Source organism: Cryptomeria japonica, chromosome 4 (genome assembly GCF_030272615.1).
Source record: "Cryptomeria japonica chromosome 4, Sugi_1.0, whole genome shotgun sequence".
Classification (NCBI taxonomy): Eukaryota; Viridiplantae; Streptophyta; class Pinopsida; order Cupressales; family Cupressaceae; genus Cryptomeria; species Cryptomeria japonica.
Genome location: NC_081408.1, coordinates 196,559,188 through 196,577,178, shown reverse-complemented (window position 1 = coordinate 196,577,178; position 17,991 = coordinate 196,559,188). Strand labels below are relative to the sequence as shown.

The 17,991-nt window shown below is 37.0% G+C and overlaps 1 protein-coding gene across 1 annotated transcript in view; it reads left to right on the top strand.

Moving 5' to 3' along the window:
- LOC131076298 (uncharacterized) overlaps window positions 1-16,554 on the top strand; it is a 39,141-nt gene extending 22,587 nt beyond the window's left edge. Inside the window, exons 2-5 of the mRNA XM_058013423.2 lie at window positions 2,653-2,816; window positions 15,176-15,227; window positions 15,315-15,381; window positions 16,082-16,554. Of these exons, the coding sequence (XP_057869406.1) occupies window positions 2,653-2,816; window positions 15,176-15,227; window positions 15,315-15,381; window positions 16,082-16,175 (377 nt within the window). The 3' untranslated portion in view covers window positions 16,176-16,554. The remainder of the gene's footprint in view (window positions 1-2,652; window positions 2,817-15,175; window positions 15,228-15,314; window positions 15,382-16,081) is intronic.
- The last annotated feature ends 1,437 nt before the right edge of the window (window positions 16,555-17,991 follow it).

Below are 17,991 nucleotides of genomic sequence, written 5' to 3'. Positions count from 1 at the left end.
TCCAAGGCACGAAAAACAGCAGATGAAAACAAGTTTTGCACGTCGGATTCTGAGGCAGAAATTGAAACCCTAGCACGGTTTTCAAGGCAGAAAATTTTCTGGAAGACCTAGAACAATCAGACAACAACCCATAAAAGCTCTCGAAATACCCACCAAGAATCTGCAATCAGAATACAATTCTGCCTTGAAACGGAGGGTCAAAACCCTAGGTGAATGTGCAGAAACCCTAGCTGCGAAAAAAAAGGACCCAAAATCGTAGGAAAAACCCAAAGAAATCAAGGTGATAGTTTTTTGAGAATGATTTTTTTTTTTCACAAAACCTAGCTGCAAGTAAAGATTACTGAGGGTACAGTTTAAACCTTAGGTCGCACAGCTACAAACCCAGCACAGAATCCGGTTGCTGTTTTTAGCAGGGCCGGAAAAATGGTTATAGATTGCAGAAAATTGCGCTATAAACAGTCAACGCTAAGCAAGAAAAAACTGTGGAAGGTCGTAGGAAATACGCAGAAAATCACACCCAGTGGCGCCACCGCCGCCTCAAAAAACATGAACCCTAGCTCGAAAAAATTGCAGAAAAAATGCAGTGAAAATCGTGACCATCGTCCAGAAAAATTGCAAATATAGCAAGACATGCGGGTTTGCAAAAAATCACGATTTTTCAAGTCGCGAAAATCGCAAAAGGGGCCCAGAAAAAGCCGCAATTTTTTTGCGCTGCTGGAAGGAAAAAAAACGACGCCCAGAACCACCCAGATACTGACGCCAGAACAAAGGTTTCAAACCCTCGAATTTCTTCCTTAAACAAATCCGCGATTTTTAGGGTTAGACAGACGCAAAAACCCTAGGCTTTGATACCATGTTCAGCAAAATGAACTGGTAAAAACTTCATTCATTAAAATGAGAAAAAGTTACATTTATATAAATTACAAAAACACCGTAGTTATTAAATCAGCTACCTGCTACTGTAGACATAATTGACCATTAACAATATAAGGAATTATTATTCTAACAAATTTGATTTCAACTTGCAATGAATTTGGGCTTTATTAGACTTTCTGGAATAACCGCAGCAATTATTATTATCAGACGATGTAAAATATTAACAGCAATTGGTGCTAAAGAAGCCAACTCAGACTTACAAACCCTAGGCACTAAGGGAGCCAACTCAGACTTACAAACCCAAACAAACAGGTGCTGTAGAAGCCACCCAAATAGCAGATAAAAGGTTTTCCTCAACTAACCAGGTGTGTAGAAATCAGGGGGGTTTGGCCCTCCAATCTCTCATGATAGACAAACAAGATGCTTGATCTGTTCGAGGAAATGAATTCATAAACAAGCATGCCATCTTTGATTAAATATGCACATGGGGCCTGATAAGGCAAATTTCAAATTCTCTTCTTTTCCCTCCAAAAGAAACTCTCACTTATTGTATAACACAAAAGGCTCCATAATTTGGGTGCTTATAAAGTAGGACACATTTAAGTATTACAAAGTCATTTTTCTAATTATCTCACTTATCGCATAACACAAAAGGCTCCATAATCTGGGTGCTTATAAAATAGGACACATTTAAGTATTACAAAGTCATTTCCCTAATTTATTTCCCCAAGCCTACGGGAAGGTCTAGGGAACATCCCAATGTCTAATGGAAAAAAGGGGACATGACATTATGGGGGTCTGTTTATGGAATTAGAGTCTGTGTTGTGTTGTGGTCTAGTCCCTCTAGTTTGGTGAACCATATTGATGTAATTATGCTGTTTTGATCTACAGAACTTTTGTCCTTATTAAAAACATAAACTTGAACAGGTATATTTATTAGATTTTTAAAAAAAAATAAAATTTGAACAGTTGCATTTATAAGCTTTTAAATAAAATTATATAACTTGAACAGGCATAATTTAAAAAGAAAATCGATTGTTGGTTTTAATTCAAGTTTTATCAAATTTTTGAATGCAGTTATTTTCGTTGTTTTTATGTGCTTCTCATGATTGAGATAAGTAAGCATACATGAAGCTTTGTTTGTGGACAAATTCAGGAATGGTACCTGTGTGCATGAAATATTCCTGGCGTGTCTCCATTTTTAATTGACAGGGATTTATTGTAAGGCATTAAGTATTCCAATTCCTCTCACATGATGCCTCATATTAGAGTCATAATCTGTGACAAGTTCTTATCACCAGATCATATGGGAACTAGGACACGTCGTAAAGGTTCTGGCTGGCAAACCTGGCCTTCACTGGCCTTCAAATCAGTAGCAAACTACAACTTACAAGCATCTTAGATGAACAATTTTCCTTCAGGATTTGTTTGGTTTTTGCTTTGCATTTTTTACTAGTTGAGCTTTTCATCTATGTTGTATGGTTCCTAGTAGATTCTATCAGAGGCTAGATTAAATAGTTCATTTGGTAATGCTGATATGTCCTTGCAATGATATCTCAATTATTCAGCACTTGAATTAGTTACTTACATGTTTGAGTCTTTTATTCCGACATGGCCATGTATCATTATTTAAATTTGTAATAGAAAGAAATATCTTGCTGGCTTGTTTTTAGCTGAACAGTTCTCCTCTGTAAATCTGATGGTACTCTTAATTCTCAAGCTTATACACTAAAAACAATTTAGCTAATAAATTCACCTTGGTTTGACCTTTTGCAGTACAGAGTATGTCAGGTCCTGGAAATTCGATGTTATATTCATTCCTCCTTTTTGTCATTACACTTTCACTTCAACAAATGTACAAGGAAAAGTTGGCATCAACAGAATTGTTTACAATTTTTGGTGGCTTCGTTAGCTCCCTTATTTTTCTTCTTGTCTTAACGGTGAGCCTATTAATGAGTATTAATGCTTTCTGTCTTTCTTATTTAGAAATTTAGCTATAAAGGATGTCTATAGACCCTGGAATGCTCTTTCTTATTTAGAAAATTAGCTATAAAAGATGTCTATAGACCATGGAAGTTCAATCTTGTCTTTATTTTTTCTTTTGGTAATTCAATTGTGGCTAAATCAAATGTGCAAAGAAAATCTGTCATCAACATTTTGGTTTACAACTTTTTGTGTTTCCAATAACTCTCTTCGTTAATGTTTCCTCTCCTAGCAATGAGCACATATACGGTATCTCTTATTTTGAATGTCAGCAAACATGCATTTCCTAGAGACCTTGTTTGTATTTTTCTTTCTCTTAAGGTATTTGCTCCTTTCTCTAGTCATTATATTGACAGATTTCAGTGTTTTCTTATTTTTCATCGAAGTTACTGAATCAGAATCTTAATCAGGTATGGGTACATGGATATGGTATGCTGGTACAACAATAGTTTTGGAGAAGGTTGGGTACGTCTTGGGTATGCTAGTGAAATATATATATATATATATATATATATATCGCCAAGTTTTGGGGACATGGACGACAAGGGACAGCTGGATGTTTTTCCGGTAGGGTGTACTTTTGGGCCATTTTTTAGGGGATGACATGGGACAGCTATTAAAAAATAGGAATTTTAAAATATAGAGAAATTTCAAATATTCATATCATAATATTGATAAAACATTCATCATAAACATTATAGAAGCTTAATACATAACATTAGACTTGAATTGAGTTTTCACGTGAGAATTGACAGCAAATTAACAAAATTTAAATTCTTTCATTGTCAATGTGTTTACATATTATATAAAAATGATAACAACATGCCCAAAGGCTCCAAGTTTCAACTATAAAATGACAAAAACATAGAAAATGTATGTCTGTTTCTAATCATCAAATGCAATTGGTTGGTCTATATCAAAATCGGTAGATGCAATTGGTAGGTCTATATGTCTGTTTCTAATTAGTAGATGCAACTGGTATGTCTATATCAAAATCAGAGCTCGAGTCTGTGTCAACGCTAGTATAAGGGGTTGCCTCGGGCAATGGAACCCCAACCAATCCCTCTTGTGTCTCATCAATTTGTATAGCATCTTTGGGATCAACATCCCAATGTAAGGCTAGAGTCTGACGATACTAAGGAGTATGTCGATCCTATAGGTGCAAAGCACTATGCGTGACCACCAACTTCTCCATTTATCTAGAGGTAAAGTTGTTCCTCTTGATTGAATGGATGAACCTTAATATAGAGGTAGAGGAATTGGCAACTTGTGAAAGAAGACAAATGGCAAGTCTCTGAACTTTGGTGCATCATTGCCATTCTAACATCTAATAGGGTTGGTTTAGTTAATGTAGCTCTATCCAACCTCCTGTTGAAGGTTGGACCATGGAGATGCTAAATGCAATTCATTGTGTGCGAAGTAAAGAAAATTCCTCTTCAATATACATTTTCCGAAGGTCCTTCACTTTTTCTTTCACCTCTTCATCATGAGATGGAGGCACTCTTCCAAGTCTTAGTGACATACCATTTGGGATTTAGAGCATAGGCTACCATATGAAGTGGGGTGTTAATAGTGTTCTACTATCACATCGCAATGGGCCTTAGATGCTCCTTGTAAAATCCCAAAGTAGGGTCCCTGCTATGTGTTGCTTCCTTCATATGCCCAAGCATGCTATCAAAGGTATAAATCTCTCCAGGCTAGGAGTGTTACATGCAGTTGCCGTTGCACCAAAAGATCGACTTGTTAATGCCCAATACAATCACTAGACTTATAGAATCCACAGGAGGCGGTTAAACCATGTCACAAACTTGAGCATTGTGCTACACAACACAAGGAGACCAAGGGCGCACACTTTGCAAGGGGATTTTCACGTGACGGGCATATGATCATCAAATTTAAGCTCGTGTTTTGTTGACGTCAGTATTTTTTGAAAATTTGCAAACCCCGCTCTATTGAGCTTTTCAATTTTGTAGTCCAACTTTGAAGGCTCATATCTTGGTCATTTTGAGAACTTTTTCAGTGCAATTTTTTTTTTGATTTGGGCTAATTTTTCATGTACTTCGCTATGGTGTGGTTACTTTTTGATTGTGGTGAATAGATTTTCCAATTTTTTTGTTTTTTACAACTGTATCTGTCCAATCTTCATTTCTACAACTTCCAGGGCTCCGTTTAGGCTCATATGACCTCCTTTATAGGTGCCGTTTTTTTTGAAAGTGCATAATTTTTTGTGGTGCTGTCAGTTTTTCATCATTGATAGTAGAAGTATCACTTTCAGAACTTGGTCTCTTTCTAGCCTATTTTGGCATATATCATGCTTAGATCTTAGAAAGGTCTTTTGCATCGGTAATCTGAGTCTGTTATAGCCTATTTGTGGTAGTTGTAAATCATTGAAATCAGAAGCCCACTTTGCCTTGGCCCATTGTACACGCACTAAGTATAAAGTGCCCAATCATCCTTTTTTTTGGGGGGGGGGGGTTTCTTTGATTGAGTGAATTTGGTAGGTGTCTTGTGTGAGTGTGCCTCTCTCTATTTCTTGTGCTCCTTCATTTTTAGTTATGGGTTCTCCTAAGTGTCCACATTTGATTCCAAATAACTATGCTTCTTGGAAAATCAAAGCTTGGAGTATGTTAATGGAAAAAGGACTAACTCATTAAATTGTTGGAATTGTTGAAGCACCACCAGACCTGAAAGCTGATCCAATTGCTCACTAAGAATACTATGGCGCTCGGAACATTGAGGAAGTATCTATCTAAGAATACTATGCCTTTTGGAACATTGAGGAAGTATGCATCTGATGATCTTATTTTTCACATTGATAAGTGTAAGACAATTAAAGATGCTTGGGAAAAGTTTGGTCAATTCTATGGGCAAGTGGATGAGATTAGGGGCTACAAGCTTGACAATGCTCTCACAATGTTGGATCCCAAGAATTTTGATGCAATCCAAGACTATCTAACTAAAGCAACTAAGCTAAGAGCAAAACTCAAGGATTGTGGCATTGACAAGGATGCACAATTGGTATACAATTTGTTGGACAAGCATCCATCAGAGTATGCAGCCTCTTTTTGCAGTTTCCAAACTCATCGGTTGACTTCAAGTATTTCATTCACTACATCTTTTGATGCATTCACAAAAATGTTGATGCTTGAACAAGCAAAGTTGATCAGTATGGGGATTCTCAAGTCTTCCAAGTCAAAAGCTTTGGTGGCTAATCAAAGGAATCAAGGCAAAGGCAAAAACCAAAAGCAATCTAAGCCAAAGCCACACTAGGATAGAGCACAATCATCCTCTCCACAACAAGGCAATTCTTCCTCTTCTTCCAAGAAAGAAAATTCAATCAAGAAGGAGAAACCAACTTGTTCATATTGCAAGAAAGTTGGTCATGATGAGCATTGTTGCCACTCTAAGCAAATTGATGAGTTGACAAACATCATCAAGAAGAACAACAATCAATTTGCCATCCGCCTACGAGAAGAAGGATTCATCTCCTTCCACTTCTTCACAATGAAAAGGAAAAGGGCAAGCATTTGTGGCAACTACAAGTTCTTTGCAGCAATGGATACTTGATTCGGGTGCCTCACATCATATGGGCTCTACAAGGGAACAATTTTCTTCATTGGAGCCATCCAAGGTATCTCAGGTGATGATACTCAAGTGGAAGTTGAAGGGAAAGGTTCGGTTGACATGAATGATAGAACATTTGAGAATGTTCTCCATGTTCCTAACTTGAGCACCAACCTTCTTTCAATCTACCAAATCACTCACTTTGGAGATGGTAAGAAAGTTGAGTTCTCACCTGATTTAGTTGTGGTCAAAGAATTTAAGGATGATGCCTTGATTGTAGTGGGACATGCAAATCACAACACTCAGCTTTACTCATTCTCCCACTTTGTGCCTCATTTCTACAACCTAGCGCACTCATTCAAATTCAGAAAGCAAGTTATGGCATGAGTGGTTTGGACATCTCAATTACTGCTATCTTCAACAGCTTAGCTCCAAGGATATGGCTACAAGACTCCCTCATATCGACTTTTCAGATGGTGTATGTTTAGGTTGTTCCATGGGCAAGCATCTCGAAGAGAAGTTTGACAAAGGGAAGTCGTGGAGGGCTTTGAAAGTTATTCAATTAGTTTGCAGTGATATGGTAGGCCCATTTCTAGTGCCATCATTTAGTAAGGCTTGCTATGTCCTCACCTTCATTGATGACTACTCCTGCTTCACTTGGGTCTACTTTCTTTGTCACAAGAGTGAAGTGTTTGACAAGTTTCTTTCCTTCAAGGCTCATGTTAAGAAGCAATCAAGGAAGCAAGTCAAGATTCTCTGCACAAACAATGGAAGGGAACATGTGAACAATAGACTTGAGGAATTTTGTACTCTTGAGGGGATTAATCTTCAACACTCAGTTGCCTATACTCCACATCAGGATGGTGTTGCAGAATGGAAGAATAGAACCCTTAAGGAGATGGCTAGCTGCATGATTCATGCTTGTTCTCGTGGTCCAACTTTTTGGGTAGAAGCTATCAGCAGTGCCACACACATCCAAAATCGGGTTCTCGACAAGGCATTGAAAGGTATGACTCCTTTTGAGGCTTGGTGTGGTAGAAAACCGATTGTGAGACACTTCAGAGTTTTTGGTTGCCCAACATGGGCACGCATACCTCCACAGAAGCACAAGGCATTGGAACCTCAGAGTAGGCCTTGCATCTTTGTTGGATATCTTGATGGTGTCAAGGCATATGGACTTTTGGATCCAAAGACATATGAGCTATTCATTGAGAGGAGTGTTCACTTTGAGGAAAGCTTACCTAGCTTGGCCTTTAATACTCCCCATCCTTCCTCCATAGTGGAAAGTGATGATAGTGACTCAGATGACTCTACCTTAATCCTGACTCGCAGGTTCACACCTCTGTAGGTTCCACTTGTGGAGGAGACTTGTCCATCGCCTACACGATCTCGTTGGGCTCGATAGACTCTTTGAGTTAGTAGGTATCCTTGTTGGGGATACTTCGGGCACTCGAAGGACTAGGTCACAACATCAACATCTTCCATATGCTTACATTGCTTCAGCTTTCAATCCACAATCCTTTAAGGAAGCATTAGGAGTTCTTGAGTGGGATTCAACAATGGAGGAAGAGTATAATTCCTTGATCAGGTTCAACACATGGGATTTAGTTCCTCTCCCTAAGGGGAGAAAGATGGTTCAATGTAAGTGTATCTATCAGACTAAGTATGTAGTGGATGGAAGTGTAGATAAGTTCAAAGCTCGTCTTGTGACCAAAGGCTTCTCACAAGTTCTTGGTGTTGATTATACAGAGACCTTTGCCCTCGTTGCTGAGATGAACTCCATTCGCTTGACACTTGCTATTGCTGCAGCTCATAGTTGGGTTGTACACCGGATGGATGTGAAGAGTGCATTTCTTCACAGGGATTTTCAGTAGGACATTTACATGGAGCAGCCTAAGGGCTTCATTGAGGATTCTTCTTTGGTTTGTAGATTGAGGAAGTCTATCTATCGCCTCAACTAGGCCCCTAGGGCTTGGTATGCCAAGATAGATTCCTTTCTTCTCTCAGGAGGTTTCACCAAGTGTGTTTGTGATAGGATGACTCCCATTTGCTACTTGTGCTCTATGTTGATGACTTGATCATTATAGGGAGCACCTCATCCATCATTGGCAATGCCAAATCTACTTTTCATGAGAGATTTTCTGTGACTAACTTGGGCCTTTTGCACTACTTTCTCGGGATTGAGATATCGCAGTCTTCATTCGGGATTACTCTTGCTCAGCCCAAGTATGCTCTTGATCTTTTAGCTTGGTTCCACATGGCTGATTGTAAGCCTATGCTGACTCCCTTTCTTTCAAGAGTCAAGCTTGAGGCTAAGTGTTCCACTCTATGTGTTGATGCCACATTGTATCTTTAGCTTGTCTCATCTACTTGTATCTTTAGCTTGGTTTCATGTTTTATGCAGGAACCACATGAGCTCCATTGGAAAGCTACCAAACACATCTTGCATTACATACAGGGTATACATCTCTTTAGGATTCATTATGTAGCAGGTATAGGACATACCTTGGTTGGTCATACAGACTTCAATTGGGTTAACAATCTTGATGATTGTAAGTCCACTTCAGGCTACAACTTTCATCTTGGTTCCTGCCCCATTTGTTGGGATAGTAAGAACACTATGCTATTGCTCTTTCGTCAACTGAGGCTGAGTATCGAGGGGTTGTTAATGCAGCTATTGAGGCTATTTGGCTTCAAAATATTTTATTCGAGTTTGACTTCACCACTCCATGGTATAGTCTTTCACTGTGACAATCAAAGTGCCATTCACCATTAGAGGACCAAACACATCGATATCCATGTGCACTACATCAGGGAGTTGATATATTAGTAGGTCATTGATTTGCAGTATTGTCCTACAACAGAATAGGTTGTAGACATCTTCACCAAACCCTTCACTGAGAGTAAGTTTCATTAGTTGCGGTCTCTCTTGGGGTGCATGATATTTCATTAGAGGGGTTCAGTTGACTTCTCCATTCTCTCTTATGGGGGTGACTTTTTCATCACTCGAGGTTTTGTCCTTCTCATTCTTCTTTGAGAGTTCTTTTGTGTGTTCATCTCTTTTTTTGTGAGCTCTTTTGTGTGTTCATCTCTTTTTTTGTGGGGGGGGGTGAGTTTTTTTCCCATTGGGTTTTCTCCCTTTCTCCATTTGCGAGAGATTGCATTGCATTTGTACATGGCCTAGTAGCTGAGACCCGTCTAGTATTGTTAGCTTGAGTTTACATTCCCCTAAGTTGCACTTAAGGGGGGGTGTTGGTGTAATTAATTTTTTTTATTTATCTCCTAGGATATAATTACACTTTACTTAAGTTTACTTAGGAAATCGCATAGGAGTTGTTGGAGCATTTCCACTTTAGGTGGACTTATCATGTTATTAGTGTATCGTATCCGCTTGTAGTAGATGAACTTTTCCACCTTTAGTGGGTGATCCACTTTTTGTGGTTTTATCATACCATCACTTTTCCACTTTAGGTGGGGTGATAGCTTTTCACTCCCTTATCTTGACATGAGACAACGACATTTGTCATTGTCTCATTCACTCACCTTGGCTATATAAACAAGGGAGTCTCCTATGTACTATCATCCAGCTATTTGCATCTTGATGAGAATATAGTTTGTTCTTGTCTCTATTGTTCTCTCTTGTTTTTGTGCTCTTCAATTGACCTCTAGATCTTGGGTTGCTATAGTCAATTCTTACAGATACAATTCTCCCCCAAGAACATGAAAAGATAAGTCTGTTTTGGAGACCACGAGAGATTAATGTGTCATTCCTCAGATCAAGTTGATTGCTGCATATGAAAGTTTTCTGCTGTTCATCCCCTCCCCTCTTGTAGTGGTAAGTTTGTTGTATAAGTATCTCTTCATCATGGGTGGAGAGTCATGCCCTGCCCGTTCATAAAGTCACAGCCCTCCTCAAGAGACGTTTCTTCAGATCTTGCCCTTAACCTTTTCATTACTGCTGGACCCTTTTTTTGAAATTGCACTTCATTGATAGTTAATACATTAAACTGAACACGAATCCGTGTATGAATTAGTTGGAGTTTTTATGGGAGATCATTACCCTAATAAAGGCAAAACAACAATTTCCAGGGGTGAGTTAATAATATTGCAGGCTGTAATTTCGTATCACCTAATTTTGATGTCCTAGAATGCAAATTTCACCTTCATAAATACCTGGTCACAAAGACAAATAGAATAGCTGGTCAGCCACCAACAAGGGTTGACGTCAAAAGGGAAAACAAGGTTCAATTCAGCCAGATAGAGTTAATTTTGCCTTAAATAGAAGAGGTGCCATCCTGGAGGAAAAACCCTAGTTTAGTGTTGGCCCTTATAAATTTCTGCTGCCTAGTTTTATATTTAAAGGAATCTAGAAAAAGTTGGGCTCAATTGTATTCATTTGCAGGGACATGACATTCTCATACTTTTCATCAACACACTCAACTAGGAATATTCTTTATCAAGGAGGGTGGTGTGTAGGATATGTTCTCTAGGTGAAACAAATGAGGGACCTACAACTATCACATCTTTTAACTTTTTCTTTTTAAAATATGGTAAATGTGTCTCATGAAATTGTATGGCATGAGCATAAAATAACTTGGCAATAGAAGAATCAGCCACATCTCATGATTGTATGTTTAACACATTTGTAACAATAGTACTTTTCTTTCTTCTTGTAAAAGTAGAACATCCACGGATCCTGTAGGCAATGAATCACTAGGCTGCATGCTCTCCAATGGAATTCTTGGCTTTCTTGCTTCCACCTTCATATGCAATCTAGTTGCCTCAAATATTCTCAGCTGGAGTTATTGTTTCATAACCTTTCACCCCTTGACCACCTATCCACAACATATGGAAATAAACTCTTGTATAAGTACCCTATATTCTTTTTTTGCACAAATGTAAACTCTATATTATACTCCCCTTTGATTTCTTTTCTTATGTTTATCAACTCTTGATGCAAATTGTAATAGAGGTGTCTTGGGGTTAAATTGACCTTTTGCATAGTTTTTGAGGATAAAGGGACATTCAAATGGGTTTGAACTTGCTGGCCTTGCTACACTCCCACTCCTTGAAGAACACCCAGTGACTGCCCTACTTATATGAGATCTAGGTATACTTCTTTCTTGCATTCGAACCACAACCTCTTCACTATCACTACTCCCATTGCCCCGCTGGATAAGAGTTTCAAAGAGAGTTGGAAGTTCAAATTAAATAAATGAACTCACAATGCCCTCCCTATGTGTTGTACATCATGTTGACAGATAGGGAAATATGCTGAGTGAGCTGCTTTAAGGTGAAAAGTCATCATAAACAGTGGACAACTCAGTCATAAGAGGGAATGAATATAATGTGGCAATGAAAACCACTCTCCACTTTTCTAGCATCATGATCAGGCTGTTTGCTCTTCATTATCTCCACTGGTTGCTACAATGAATTGTATCACGTAAAGCCACAGGCAATATATAATGGTGAGGATATGGGTTTGAAACAGGATGACAAGGAAGTCGACTTAGAACCTTGTCTTGGACAAAAGCCCCCCCAAAAATGTGAGACATAATTTACCATACATGGCCATTGTTAAGAGATGCACAAAATCACATTTGCATACACTCAAAGTAGATAATGATGAGATTTTCAACAACAGTCATTTCTCCCTCCCATTGTAAAAAGACTTTTAGGGTTTTTTCTATTCAGAGTCATTTTCCCTCTTGCAACTGAAAGATCTTCAGAGCTTTTTCCAGTCCAAAAAGAAAATAAAACCGTTGAAAATCGTGTCCACCTTTGGAATCGCTCAAGTTTCCCTCCAGAATTGCCATGTCAGTGCTAGAATCAGTCAGATTTGATTGACAAAGGGTGGGATCATTTCTAGTGCAAGAAAATCGAACAATGCTCAAATCCAAAGGCAATTCGAACCAGGATTTGATTTTGGGATGTTTCATCTAGAATCTGTAATATCCTCTAACAGAATTTTGTTAAACCAGCTTGCAACTGTAATGGTCTGAGCTAATTCTTAAACCAATCTGTATTATTGCTTGCCAGGCATTTTGTCAAATAGCTGGCATGTAACTGTCCAGATTGTGTTTATACAATTTGTTTGATGAATATGATTACAATCTCCATAGCATGAACTCCATAACTTTAAATTTCTGATATTCATGTCAAAAACACAAAGTTATTGCATAATATATTGCATTGACAATCGTCTATTTGCTGCTGTTACAAAGTACATTACTCGGAAAGTTTGCATACCATTGAGTGATCTTTGATGGAACTCAATATTTAAACATTAAATAGCTGACCTGGCATTTGAATAGTCTTCATTACATACAAAAACTTGTCTTTACTCCTCTTAACTGTACAGCTTGCCTTTGGAAAGTATGACAACTAAGGAAGGAAGTATGATAGGCTTAAACATGTTTAAGCTTCCTTACGAAGGCAGTGATGGAGATAATGGAATCCAACTAGGCATCAATTAAACCTTTGACAAATCTTTTGTGTCACCAAACAGGTTATGTCTCTTTGCTTGCTTTTTGAAGTGGTAGAATATTGGAGGGTGGTGTACGACAGCTTGGTAGAAGGGATGACAGCCTTGGTAGGTAGCAGTCCCTTGCTAGAGGCCGTTTTAGTTCCTTTGACCACTTTGTAGGCTGCATTGAAGGCTTACTTTACTAAGTTCAAAACTCTATCTTTATGCATCGATTACTCATACTCGAGATTGGTGGTATGGCTCCCTGAAAAGGGTCACACACAGGCAGTACAAGACCAATAAAGGATCCAATTCAATCTATCAACCCCATTTTTAACTTATTCTAAAGCTTGTATGGCTTTCATAGGAAGCATGACTGTGACTGGGAATAATATAATATTTTTTTTCTCTTATTTTTGAATACAACCTGCCTTTGTAATCTCACTCGACACTAAATATTTTCTGATCATCTGCACAAACCACTGATAAATTTATTATTTGTGTACAAATCTCATTAAATTTATATTTGCAAACATTCAATGCCAAACTTTTATACGAAATTGCTCCAACGAAATCTGATGGTTTTCGTCCTCAATCTCCAAATCTTCAGCACAATGTCGATCCCTGATTGGAACCACATTTCGTTCAGTGTTTCTGTCAGTCAGGAAACCATTGGGGTTTTTGTCCCCCAGGCGAGAAATCTGGCCACAGGCGCAAATCTCTAAAAGAGAAAATTATCAAACTCAGAAGGCCTTTTGTCTTCTCCTCAGCTTTCTGTTTTAGCCTACCACGGAACTTTCTCGATAATGTGTTAAAAATCAAATAATATTCCTTTTGTACTTGTTGCTACAAAATAAAATATTATCCTTAAAAACCTATTTAATATAATAATAAAATATTATTTGCACTTAATTAATAAAATTAAAAATAAAGTTATTTTGAGCAACTATATATCAAATTAATTTGATTGCTGAAAAAGGGGACATCACAGAATCGGCTAGCGTATCTGGTGATTCTGTAATATGGGTTTTTATCCATTATAATCACAGGCACTTCTCTCTTGGGGCCCTTAAGTCCCTTTGGCCTACAATAACACAAGACTTAACTGTTGAATTGAATCAATTATTCATTTTGGCTCTAGTATTTGGGAAAAACAATGGTAAGGAAAAAATTGCTATTATTTTAGAATTGCATGGAAGTTTGATGGAAGTAGCCAGAGCTAACATCAGTTGGCTTATGTTTCTTTCTTTTTGTGTTAAGTCTATTTCCTACATTACTGATTCGGGTACGGGTATGTGTACGGATTCGTGGGTATGGCATTTTTTCCCTTGGGTACGGGAATGGTTATGGGTATGGGTACAGGCATGTCTGTATCTATCTATTTATATATGTATATATATATATAGACACACACACACCAGACCTGGCGCCCCAGTCATACTGGAACCCGCATCAGATTCGTCTCTGATTCCGCCCCCAAGTGCATAAACCCGGTATCTTAGTCTATTTCTCTCCAAAATGAATATATCATCAAGCAGAATTAAAGTTAGCACATTTGGCTAGCAATATTTAAGTTGCCTTTCACCTTGTCACTGTAAACCAGGTATTAAATGCAAAGGGGCCATTTTCTACTTATATAGTATTTAGAGTCAAAATGGTTCAAGTTTTCAATTTTTAATTTTAACAATGTTCCATATTGGATTTTTAATCAGGCAGTGGTTGAAATGTGGAGATTACGTACAAATCATAGAAGGCACTGTCGTATTTTTTATTGTTTTCTTTTTCTTGGGTAGATGATATAGTGATATTGAATTATAATGGAATTGTTTTCTTTGCTGTAACATTCAAATTTCAAATAAATTAATGGGATAATTTATTAAAAGTGTCTTGTAGAAATATTATGGTTTGACACGTACAAGAGTGATGGTCATTGCAATTTTAATAAGAATATTTGCTTTCCTTAGGAGGTTGCAAAGGTAAGCAGAGTTCTTATTGTTACTTTTTAACTTTGGTCATTTGCTCTCGAATGCAATATTGGTGCCTACAGTAGTTTTAAAGCTAGTTGAAGGTTGGAATGCCACATTGCAATTATAATAAGGATATTTACTTTCCTTAGTAGGTTGCAATGGCAAGCAGAGTTCCTATTGTTGCTTTTTGACTTTGCTTATTCGCTCTTGAATGTGTTACTGTATAATATTTCTCCGAACAATAATAAATGAAGCAAAGATTAAAATATCTTATTTATTGTACCTATTAGGAAGACTTACTATGTTATGTTTTGTGTAGTTTATTGGCAATTTCCAGGAAACAATGGGTGTTAGAACTGGCTGGGGAGCTGGTAAGTTAGGAAGCCCCTTGCTGATTTTACTTCGATAATTTGAATTTGTTCAACTGTAATATTATTGTTTTCTGTTTCTGCTGTTAGCATTGTTGGCAGAATTTGTTGCACTTGTGACTGCTGGTAGCGTGCACAGAGTGTGCATCACTACTTGGTAATTTACTTACTTCATCAATCCTAAGTAGGTGAAATTTTATGATGATTAGAGTGCAATTGTATCTTGAATTAAGATCTTGGTGATATGTTTTGTGTGTTCCATCTCTAAAAAAGTATAATCTTGAGAGAAAAGCTTACATACTGATTTTCTTTAGATTACATTTGTTTTCTTAGTTAGGAAAACTGCATCTTATGAGTATTTTTGATTTTATAATGGTTTCTGATTTACTATGAAGTGTGCCCTACGAGATTAGGAATCCTTGTAATTAAAGTTTTTGTTATATAAGATTTTACAAGTTGCATCTATATATTGTCTTATGTACGGATTTACGTTATTGTTACCTGATTTGGGCTTTTTTAAATCTCGAGTTTGGTAAAGAAAGTCTATTTTGCTCCCTACAATTTAAAAACCAAAGAAATGTAGTCTTTTGTCTAAGGAGTAGTGACATAGATATGTTTGCAATGATTGTTATCTGATTTGGACTGAAATGGTTTAAATCTAGGGTTCAGAACAAAATTTTATTTTGCAATCTATGAGTGTAATTCAACTGTATTTTGTTTGTCTTTCTTCTCTCCCAAAAGATGCATGATTATTTTATGGTGACATTTAAAAAATTAAATAGTTGATTTGATTTCTCAGACTCTCCCAAATGACTTTTTATTGTTCTGAAGCTGTGGATTGGTGGTGGTGCATGCAGCTTCTTGTTCTCCGTGGGGCTTCTCTATGAAGTGAATAAGCTTTCTGGTATTTTGAATCGGAAGGTAGAAGCAAAGAGCAAAAAGTATATCTGAGCTAAAAAGGCCCTGTCGCTACAAGCAAAAAAATGTTTGTACAAAAGGGATTTCTTTTAGCAGAAGGCCAATGGTTTATGGATGATTTTTTAACCCTTCATCTGTTTTTTCAGTTCTGCCTTGTGTCCGAGGGAATTAAGAGGGTTAGGTTCATAGTCAATGTGAGACTCATTAGATAATTGAATTTTGGACGTGCCACAGTAATCATTTGCATAGATAATTACATCATTGGATCAGAGGTATGATTGAAGCTAAATAACAAAAACTATAGGTATTGTTGGTAACGGTATTCCTCTGATACAGACACCCAATTGGTATAAAGAAAATGAAACTACAGCTCTATTAGTTCAATAATGTCAAAATTTTGCAGGATGTATAATGGATGATGTTCTACGTGATAACCCAATATGGCATTTGAGAACTGATATTTAGTGAGCACTGAGAAATCATTAATAAAGATTTATAGGAAGACTGGAGACTACACATGTGGAATAGATGATAAAAGATTACCATGATATTGAGCTGCAGAAATTAGCTTAAAAATGGTCCATAAATTAGCATAATCTTCAAAACTTTTATTAACCATGTTAAATTAAATTGTTCAAACTAAAATGATGAATTGGTTGTAAGGTAAAAAAAATGACAATATACCTAGCGCTTGCCTCTTGCACAAGTTGCTTAAATGTGTGCAATTCAAGACCAAAACATTGTAATTTATTGGTTATAAACTACCTCCCTTGTCGTTGAAAGTACACGCTTTTGCATTATGTGTATTTGTGAGGAAATCTACAATGTCATAAAATGCTTTTTTGATGGAATGTATGATATGAAAGTCTTAAAAATCTTCAACGTTCCTCTAGCTCAAAATTTGTTGTTAGTTTTATCTCCCACGGAGGAAGAGTTAATTATATAGGACCCATCCCCTACTATCAAAGAATTCGGCTCTAGGACTATACCCCTTAATACATTAAGGTGTGGAGCTTATCTCAAATATAGAAGTCAATAAATTGAATCAGTTTGTAATAATTTTTCGTGAATGTAAGTAGGTTTGCTTGAAACCATAAAATAATGGTAGTATTCAAACCTTACGTGCAAACAAATAGTCAGGCAAAAATAATGACTGGCATGTTTTAGCATAATTCAACTGGAAGTGCTTATCATTCTGGGAAGCATGTTTAACATAATTCAACTGAAAGTGCTTATCATTCTCGGAAGGGCAAAATGGTTGGTTTTGCTACTGAGCTAGCTACATTTAATATAATTGTTGCTTTTGTGGTAGAAAGTAATCAATGCGAAATATAATAATTTCTGGCATGTAGTGAAAGAGCGTGCGTAACTGCTGCAAATTTGATAGGTTAAATGTTAGCAAATGTTTTGTATGTTTCTATGGTCATTAATTACTCAGAAGAAGTGTGTGGATAAAGGCTGAAACGGTGTGGTTCATACTATAAAAAATCATTCAAAAAGTAAAAAACTAGCACTACCAAAAGGTGCAATGGTTACAATGAAAGTAAGATATAGTTAACTAATATATTAGAAGGTACAAATTGAAGAAAGAGAGACAATGATCTATAATATGGCATACTAATCCTTTGCCTAATACTAATTGAATCCTAACCTTAACGTTATATTTAAATCTTAGGAACATCAGTTCCAATCCTAATTAAATTTTAATGCTAAACTTAATTCTAATTCAATTGTAACTCTAACCCCAAGTTTTATTCTAAAATGTTAATCTTGTAGTTGAAACGTAATGTTGACCCTAATTAGGCCTTAATGTTAAAACTAATCTTAATCTAAAGCGATGTTACATATT